General features: G+C 39.5%; 1 protein-coding gene across 1 annotated transcript; it reads right to left on the bottom strand.

Annotated features, from left to right (window-relative positions):
- Positions 1-988: 988 nt before the first annotated feature.
- Positions 989-7,504, bottom strand: LOC139710970 (uncharacterized; the record flags this gene model as incomplete). Its single annotated transcript, XM_071622887.1, has 4 exons — positions 989-1,069; positions 2,040-2,128; positions 2,819-2,934; positions 5,671-7,504. Coding segments are annotated over 4 exons (2,120 nt in total), but the record flags the coding sequence as incomplete, so codon positions are not given.
- Between the last annotated feature and the right edge of the window lie 3,105 nt (positions 7,505-10,609).

Below are 10,609 nucleotides of genomic sequence, written 5' to 3'. Positions count from 1 at the left end.
TCGTTATAGCAGTGTTCGTTATACCGAGTTTCCCCTGTATTATAAGAAAGATGTTAACACTATACTATGGTAACATGCTGGGTTCCTACAATGTTTATGGGGATTTCCAATCTTGTATAGAAAGGGCTCACAGACTAAACTAAAACAAGAAATGTCATTGAAGGTGATAAATACCCCTGCTTTAATAACACTTCTGTACTGGTACACTGCCAAGAATAATAAAAAGTAACTAATGTGATGTTACCATGGCAACATATTGTCCACTACTCTTGAAACATTAGTCTTGCACAGCTGTACATCACATTAACTATGTGTGCCAAATTTCTTCTGAATTGCTTATAAACTGGAGAAGAATATAAGTCTGCAAGGCTTTTTCCTGATTTGGGTGCCATTATGGGCTGTTACCATGGAAATGCACTTTCCAATACTCTTGAAAGATGTGTCCTGCTAAATTTTTATACAGTGAGGTTTTCATGTGTGCCAATGCTTTTGTAAATTGCTTGGAAACAGGAGAGGTACAATTTTTGTAGTTTGAATGGAAACTTCTGCAACACACCACCTGCCTCACCAAATGTTGACTCCAATGTACACCATAATTTCCTTCAAACTTCATTTGGCAGTGGTATAACAGAAGCGATGACTCATGTTAAAACAGGTAATACTATTACAAAGCGATATAGTGTAAGGCTAAAAAAAGACATGTCATGGCATATCTCTGTTACAACTTCAACATGTAAAATAGTTTGCTGTTTATGTTTTATCTTTGATACCAAATCAGATATTTTACAGGGCTCAATTTATAATAATTATTATAGGACGTAAAACTTGAAAGCAAGGAAATGCTGAAGAAATTATAATTTGGTTACAAATATACATCTATGGCCATAGAAACTTGGTCAGATTTGTCGATAGAATATTAAAGAAAGAAATCGTTCAGGACAGACAGAAAAGAAACAAAAGTTGGAAAAAGAAAATCTGAGAAGGTAACTTACTTGGCAAGCTCTCCAACCTTGTTTCTCCATGGAGAGTCTGATTCCATGAAGATAACCTGATACTCATCCTTCAAGGCCTAAGGCAGCACAAACAAACAAAACAATTCATTTTCTCTATGACTACAGAGAAAGGAAGGACATTGATTCCATACAACAACATAAAAAGACAAACAATGAATATTTCAGTTCTGATGTGAACAAAGCAAATACAAATCCAGTCAGGTCACAATCACTTGACTAAAATGTATTTCTGTATAATAACATTTTGTGATTATAACTTTCTGACAACTTATTTGTCTTGATGAGAATTTTACTTACTTGTTGTTTATAATTTCATTAATTCAATCCATAAAATGTCGTCTCACTGTATGCGATCCTTAAAGATCACTGTTCACAATACTGTTTGGTTAGTGATTAAAGATATACTTGATACCACTATTCAATTATGTTTCCCTTTGTCAGTAAATTTTTAGATAAATTCTTCCCAACACCTGATATTCTCTGAAATTTAAACACAATCAGACAACCATTTGTGGTCAGAAAATGAAGCAAGAAATGTACGAGATCTGCTTGAAAACTTCCTGAGTTTTTTAAAATAACTTGAAATCATCTCTTTGTTTGGCCAGGTAATCCTCTGTGGAGCTAAGTGATTATATCTCTGTAAGACATCTACACAGAGCCAGCACAGCACGCACACTAAAGCTATCCACAGTTCCATAGGCAATCTGTATGTTACAGATGTATGTGAGAATCCACTTGGGCTTTTTTTTTTTGCCTTTTGATTAGCCACCTACAGTAGAGAATTATGTTCTATTGCTTTTATATGTACACACATCCACACACATATAACTGCACTCAAACAAAATCCACATACATAATCAGCTTTATAATGCACAAACTAAAAACAAAGAGTAAAATAGAAAAAAAAAAGAGGAAAAGGAGAGGAGGAATGACAGACTGTAATGTGGAGAGAGAGGAATGAACACAAGGGCAAGAAAGGAATAATTCCAGATGTAGCTAAATAACATGCTAAGCCTGACAACTCACCATGGCAACATAGGGCTTCATCTCCCATCTCATGATGTTGGTGTTATCAATGATGATGGGTGTGGTCCCTTTTTCAAGATGCTCTTTGGCTGTACATGGAATAAGAAGAATGCAGTTTTCTGGATTACTCCATGGTAAAACAAGTGTTCTGACATTTGTTCAAACATTTTGAGATTAATTTGAGTCTACTTTCTGCAGAGTTCAATATGAGCTAAAAAACTCTACCTTTAGGTCAAACTTCCTACAAAAGGAGCATGTTTCACAAATATGCTATCTGCAAAAGTAGAATTTTTGTGTTGTGAAGTTTTGTGCATTTCATGCCACAAAAAACTTGTGCGAAACTAAAAGTACTCAATTTTTCTTCTTCTTTTTATAAGCAGCACTATTCAATGTTTTTATCCAGCAGTGGGGTAAAACATGTGAAATTCATCTTACTCAGCCAAGCATAAAAAATACCCAAAAAAAAAAATTCACCTTTACAGTATATTTTTCACTTTCAGGACATTTCAAGTCATTTGGACAAGTGGTGGTTACAACATAAAAAATGTAACTTCTCATAAAGACCAGGGTGTACACCCAGTGAAATGTTCACCCATACACACACAAGGCAGTGGGTGGGATATGCCATGGCATATGCTCTTGGTTCTTCCTGGGTGACTAGTAATAGTCAGCACATGATATCAACCAGGCTTCTACTGCAACACAAGAACAAGAAGGAGATATTGATACTGCCATACAACGCTCACACCTGACCTTTAAGCCATACTTTGACAACTTACCTCTCTCTCTGTTCCAATCATGTGCCTCTCCGACCTGCTGGATGTCATACTGGTACTCCCCATTTACCATGAAGTAGTCATCAGTGCTCAAAATAACACCATTCCCAACAAGCTTCCTGACAGATGGAATTCACATCAGTTTGAAGGAAAAAACAACAACAAAGAAACACAATATCATTTCTGTTGCACAAGCTACAATTTGATTAGTATCAATCCAACCCTCAGGATGGACACTGCTTTATTAGGTGATCCGAGTATCCTTCGGATCACTTTCTGTATCTGTACTGATTCTTTGTTGGTGGTTCTTCTTCTTCTTCTTTATTTCTGGACAAAAGTTGTGTATCTACTTACTCAGAAAGTACTCAGAGTATCAACTTCAAACTCGTACCATATATGTATCATGTCCCAAAGACGACAAATCTAATGTATCATTGTGATCAGTCGACCGTGACGTCACTATGACGTCATTATATGAAAACACATTCTCAATCATATCTCATTAATGGAATGGAGTTTTTCAATGAAATTTACGTCACATATATTTCAAGTTATGCGCATTCTACTCATATTCTCAAAATTTACATTTTCTCTTCAAACGTGTGCGTACGTGCGCGTTGAAATATTTGTATGCTCAAATCGAGCTCAAATTTTTTTTGCACACGTTTCAGACCATTTGGAGCATTTTTTGAAAAATTGAAAAAAAAGGACGGACGCGTACACGCGCGCGCATATACGCACGTACAGCTCATATGCAATAGAAATTTCCACTTTTTTTACACAGATCGGATGCCTAAAATGTCAAGGAATATTTCTACCAAGTTTCAAGTCAATCCGACTCTAAATGACGTCATACGGGCCCGTCAAAGTTGAAATTCCGCGCGCGCGTCAATGGCGATATACAGTGCAACAATGCCAAAAAACCGCCAATTTTAAATCCGAATTTACTCGCCAGGATGGACAATGACCCCCCATTTTCTTTACATATTTTGAAAGCTGATGAGTTGTACATGTCATTCCATGGGTTGACGATGCTGGAAAAATGTTCAAAAGATATCAAATTTCTTAATAAAGTAAAAAAAGTAAACTTTCAAAATGACGTCATCAAATTTCAAGTTCACTCGAGCGTATCTCACTTATCCTTTGCCAATTTACACCCAGATTTCAGTATGTTGTAGCTTATTAAATGATCTTTCATTAATATAATTACAACATTTTGACTGGATGACGGCATCACCTCGTAAAAATGGATTGAATGTAATATTGTCAAATTTGACCAGTTTACGTGTTATCTCTATGGGAGAGCAGTTTTTCTGGCAGTCAAAATTGACATGACTCTCTTTTTCGAGCACTAGCTCACTTATGCTTCGGTGAATTTCTCCCAGATTTTAGTATGTTGTAGCTGAGACTTTGGGCAATCGGAAATGTGCCCTCAATTTTTTCATACGATGTCGGCATCACGTCGAAAAACTTGGTTGAAAATGGCACGAGGCTTCGATGCAGCGTCATTTTGCTTAATACACAGGGCCTATGGAGAATGAAATAGGTCATTGCGTAGCGCATCCGACTCGTAATCCTAAGGTCCCTGGTTCGAGGCTCACCCCTGCCAATATTTTTTTTTAATTTTTTTAAACACTTTTTTCCTTCTTTTTCTTTAGTTAATCTTAATCTCCCTTTCCTTACTTTATCTTTTCCCGATTTTTTTTATGCTTCTCCTTCAAATTTCTATAAAATAACATAGTTTTTCTTTATTTTTCTTTCTTTCTACTACTTTCTGTGCAATAGATAAACAACAACAATGGCTATCAATCCCATATTTTGCACATGTTTAGTACATGTCACGTACATTATTTCATAAAATAACAACTACTTGATCGGACACCATCTTGGGTATGTAAATTAGGGTCAAAGGTCATAAATGTTTCATCCTGTATCTTGGTGAATACATGTCCTATCTTTCCCATATTTTGCACACGCAAAGACCATGTTACAAGAATCATTTCATAAAATAATCACTTTTTGCTTAGACGCCATCTTGGGTGTGCAAAATGAGGTCAAAGGTCAAATATACTTCATTCTGTATTTCCGTTAGTGTATACGGAATTCGGTACCAAAGATGGCAGGTCTCACTCCCTTTTCTAAATGAGAATCCAAACATCACACGGCCAATGTCCCGTCAACACAGATGAAACCTGTATGATCATGAATATTTGGATCAGGATTCAAATCATTGATTTTCGAAAAGATCGGATCACCTAATTTGTCAGTGTTGACAAATTCCGGTTCTAGTTCATGCTTTTGTCTTTCTACTTGGGTGGAAATACACTGAATTGTAAATGAGCAAATTTGTTGCCAAGGGTCTCCCATGACAATTCTCACTAGTGGATCTAGGAATTTTGACAATTCAAGTCAGTCCATCAGTTAAAAATGAACTGTGGGTGTTTGAAGATCCCTGAAACATTCTCACCAGGACATGTCCAAGCTTCGTCATCTCATATCTACATGTACAGTTGTACAGTGTAAACATCACAAGTATTACTTTCTATACTACTAGAAAAGCACTCGGAGAGCACAGACCTCCGCCAAGCAAGCAACTCATTTCCACCCTTTCAGTACAAGCATGCAATTTCCCAAAATAGAAGCCTTTTCCTTATGTCATTGCATGTCACCTTGCCCAAGTAGAGTACACGCTTTAGTGCGCGTACACATGTAAACCTTCAGTACGCACAGTTTGAACCCCAACCTTCTGTTTTGAGTGATAATAAAGATATTGAAAACTCCACTATTGAAATTATGTTTGTTTGAGTATAATCTATCTATTAGAGTCAAATTGAATATTTTGCTTGAAACCTCACCTGGCCAGGAAAGATTTGCCACTGCCAGGGCACCCTCTCATGAGGCAGAGCACTTTGCCTGGGGGCAGCCGAGGGGGTGTCTTCTGGCTTTGAGAGGGTAAGGGCAGCTGTGATCTTTTCAAGTTAGTGTGAGGAATCATCGGCCATCTTTGAGGGCTTCCCATCTCTTCCTCTACCATTGTCGATGTGAAGATGGGTTCCACAACTTGTCTGTCAATCTGGTCAAAATACGGGGGAGGAACTTCCATGTTTGGCATGGGAGTGAAACTTGGCGGTGGAGGCATTCCAACAGAGCTTGGGGGAGGGGCACTATAAGGGGGATAGCTGAGGTGAAAGCCAGGCTTCACATGTTGACCTCCAAAGGAATCCTGAAATATTGATGTTTGCTGAATCCCCTCAGAATATGCTGGATTATCATGAACTTGTGAGAAAGTAAACTGTGACCGGCTGTATGGTGAAATTCTTGGCAATAAGCCTGTAGTGATGTTTGTCTTGGAGAATTCTAGAGTATTAAAGCCAAATGCTGGTATAAACTTTGCTGGGTGTGACACAGCTGGTCCCTGTGACATGAATGCTGACTGGGTGTTTGTTGGGAACACCACAGGATCTCTGTGAGAAGATGGAAAAGTGAAAGTCTCATCAAGAGAACGACTTTTTCTCGGTTGTGTCTTAGGTTCTGCAGGGATCCTCTCAGAAGTTTGCCACTCCATAGTTCTTTCAGGTTTATTCAAAATTGCACTGTCCTGCACGACATAGCTTTCTAATGCTATGTCCTGGGTTGGAGTATGTGAATTCTGCTCCTCATACTTATTTGTAAATGTAATGCTCCTGTCATCTGTAAACTTTACACTTTCATTCAGGCCAAAGTCTGAGCTTTCTTTAGCTGCTCTACTCCTAACATCATCCTTGATGGAGCCAACCTTTGAAGTTTCACAACTTGTGGAATCAGCCAACAAGGCTCCACCCGTGGAATCTGGCCTAGAAGAGGCTTGACGAGAAGTGACATCACTGCTGCCAGTCCAGACTTTATCAGGGTCATCGGGACAATGCTCACATTCAGTCTTCGTGCCTAGTTGAGCTGTTGAGTCTTCATGCTGGGCTTCTTTCTGATCATACCATTCAGAGGACTGATTGCCTCCGACAGACGTCCCATTGCTTTTGCTCAGAGGTGTTGGATTATCATTGCCCCTGTCATCCTCATCACCACTGGCTTGGGCCGAGTCACTTTCAGAGCTACTACAGCTGGACATGCCCCCAATCAGTCTGTCATCAGTAACACTGTACACCGGTAGTCTAGAGTGGACATGCTTCACCTTCATCTTGGCAGCCTCAACTGCCTCCTTCTCTTTCTTCTCTTCCTCTGCGACTCCTTTTTCCAGCAGCATCTCTCCGATGGCACTAAGATTTCCAAGTTGTTCTAAATCTCTCCTGTCTCCACTCCTCTGGTAAGCCTTGAAGCCTTTCAAAATCTGCTGAACTGACTCCTCAGCAAAGGTGTTCCGATCCAACTGGTCTGCCAAGATAATGGCCATGTCCAGTCCCTTGACCTTTGACAGAGGTATGCTGAAGTCATCTAGACCAACTCCAGTACTACCAGTTCTGGTGTGGTCACCCTCACTCCTTCCTGCTACCAAGCCGCCAGCTCCTGCTGGGTCCTCACATTCTTCCTCCTCATCTTCACTCTCCTCCTCACTGTCATTGTACACAACCAATGCAGTCTTTGCTCCTTCTTCAAACCTCTCCTTATCTCCAGCATCACCAGACAGGGGGAAAAGTACCTCCAATGCCAAGTCCACTGTGAAAATAAAAAACAGAAAAAGAATGTGAGAGTTTGCTTTTTTAGACGGACAAGTACAAAGAGTAGGCTACAAATGAAGTCTCTCCTAAGTGTGTCTTACAACCATGTTGAGTAAAACAGACCACAGGTGTGTCAGAATCTTCAAAACAGCATTTTGACCTACATGTACAAAGATCATGTTCAAGACAAAAGGCAAGATGTTTTTACATGTCCTTCATGTACACATGAAATCATACTATATAGATTTTTATAATAAATGATTGTAGTCTTCTCTGTAGTATACAAAATTAAAAGATATGCCTGGAGAGATAAGTCCATATCAATGCAAGATGCTGCAAGTACCCATTTTCCACTTGTCCATCTAATGATACTTGGTCTTTGCCTGAATGTCCAAATCTGCTCCACTGGGGCTGCTACTGATTTCTTAGAACTTTGGATAAGCTTGCTCAACTCCCGATTAAGAGCTCCCAGAAAGAATTCAAACAGTCCTTCTTATAGGACTCTCACACTGAGACAACACCTCTTTACACATACTGTACTCACCATGCAAACCCACACATTCTAACTCACTACTGCTGCAATTTCATATCCACCCTACAGTACTTATTCAAAAAGTTGAAATACATATCACTTAACTCTTTATGTGCCACGTTTGCATGCCCCGACTCAGTCGACGACATGCCAAGTTCGCATTTTCTGCTCAAACGCACTAAGCCCGCCCAGACTGATCGACAAATTGCCAAATGCCACTGTGCAATGAAAGCGTTTCTCATTATTCCATTCCTGTCATATGTAGCTTGCATTTCATGTGGTGATTGACTATCAAACGGTCTTCCCTACTGGGTTGGCGAATACATTCCAAGTTTCTATCACAGTTTTGGGTGCATTTTCATAAGTCATGGCTCTGCAATAATATTGCTACAGGTCATTTGATTTTGAAAGAAAAACAATTTAGATTTGTCACAAGTTCCATCAAAGCAAAGCTTGGCATTGGGTCTACAACTTCACTCATGACTTAATTGTCCATTGTCATAACAAAAATCTATATTTAGTATAGATCTGAAAAACAGAATGTTTTCCCAAAGCATGATTACATTGCTGTCTCAGAATAATGTGACACACAGGAGGGTTCCACCATGGCACATGAATAGTTAAAAGACATAATTCCCAAATATATGACTGTACACACAGTCTCACTTTTTGCTCTTTTTTTTTTTGTTATCCCCATATTTTATGCTGAACAACCTGCTCAGTACTTTGCTTCAAATGGCCCTATCACCCCATTACCACTGACAGCACTGCTAGACGACCCATTTTCCTCAGACTTGTATTGACAGAGATACCATGTGGGGAATTCCCACCATCAAAGAATGGATGTTTTGTTCTTTGAATGTAGGGCTGATCTCATAATGTGGGCTTATGAGAAAATAAATGTAGTGTTTATCCAGTTATCGCAGTGCTCCCTACCATACGCACATTTATGTAAAGTAAGAAATTTTGTTTTGCGGCATGAAATTTTTGCATAATTGCCACTGGTGTTCAATGCATATAGTGTAGGTCTACAAGAACTTTCAAATCGTATGCATTTTGATTTCACAAATCTTGGCTCTCACAAATTTGCACAATTACAATGTACACAAAAATTTCTGGTTTTACAGTAAGTATTCAGCATAGCTATGTTTGGGAAAACCAACATATACACTCTAATATCGATGATCAACTGTTTAAATTGGGGAAATCCCTTTTTAATGTATCATGAAGAAACAACTGCTGATGGGAATTCCACACTTTCGAGTCTGTAGGTTAGTTACTGACTTTGGATACAATTTATAGACATGTGAGTATAGTATCTTTGTCGATGTTATATGGTAACCATACTGTTGGCATTACCAGAGACTCCAACCCCAAGCACCTCCTGATCTGGAGATTCTCCCGCCCGAAACCCCTAGCAAACGGGAGACTCCAAGTTGATGTGTGCAAAACGCGAAGTTCCTAGGGTTCTAGATGTTCTCTGGTGCTATCTAAGGCTTATTTTTTTCAACATACGATAGCAATAAGTAAGAAATCCTTTCCACCGGGAGACACAGAGCCAGGGCGGGAGAAATCAAATCTCAAACGGGAGAACGGGAGATTTTGCAAAAATGGGCCTTCGGCGGGAGATCTCCCGTCGAAAACGGGAGAGTTGGAGTCTCTGCATTACATGCACCTCAGCAATGGCTAATGCAGTGTAATCCCCCCCCCCCCCTTTTTTTTTTTCTGGAAAGCAAAAAAAAAAAAAAAAAAAAAAATGTTGGTCCTTGGTACAGAAGGTCTTACTGTCATTGCATTCAGGGTTATGTACAGTATACAATGTCAGTTGATATTGACAGTGAGTGTGTGTCCAGTGCACCCTAGGTGTAGTGCTCATGATCTGAGTAAACAGGAAAGTGACTTGCCATTGCAAGTTTCTTTAATTCAGAGATACTTGTACTGTATGTACACCATCCTCTGATATGTACCACTAACATGTCCAGAATTCCACCTTTTATATGTATACACGTATATTCTGCCACAAAGCATGCTTGATATAGTAACATGTAGGAAGATCTTCTGTAGACACAGACTGGTTTTTTTTTTTTTGTCTTTTTTGTCTTTTTGTGTGTGCAAGTTTTGTTGTTGTACCTACACTTGTAGCTACAAAACTGCGCCTTTATACTGAGGTTGGTTTTTAGTGTGTGCACATGTGTTTTGTTTTGTTTTGTCTGCAAAGTTTGGTGGGGGTGGGGTGGAGGGGGGGGGGGGGGGAGTGATTCAACCCTCCCCTGGCCACAGAGCAGCCAAAAGAGCCCGGTCTGGTTTAGTTTGCAGGCACAAACCCTTGTTGGTCGTAGAGGAGTCTGCGCCATGCACCACTTCGGCACTGTCCCATAGGCCCTGTGTTGTAGCTTCTCAAGAGGCCGCAGTGCAGTTTTGCGTGTACAGCTGTATTAGTCTTGGCACATGCAGACTCCTAATACGACCAACAAGGGTTTGTGCCTGCAAACTAGGTCTGGTTAGGGTCAGGAAACAATGTCTTCTCATTACATTCAGAGCAAAATAATTTGACAAAATGAGAAAGGAAAGCAAGAAAAACTAATATAAATCACAGTTTATGTACAATGT

Source organism: Diadema antillarum, unplaced genomic scaffold (assembly GCF_040938485.1).
Source record: "Diadema antillarum isolate AM-2024a unplaced genomic scaffold, OU_Dant_1.0 seq00001596_RagTag, whole genome shotgun sequence".
Classification (NCBI taxonomy): Eukaryota; Metazoa; Echinodermata; class Echinoidea; order Diadematoida; family Diadematidae; genus Diadema; species Diadema antillarum.
The sequence above is the reverse complement of the archived record's forward strand: the minus strand, read 5'-3'. Positions and strand labels throughout refer to the sequence as shown.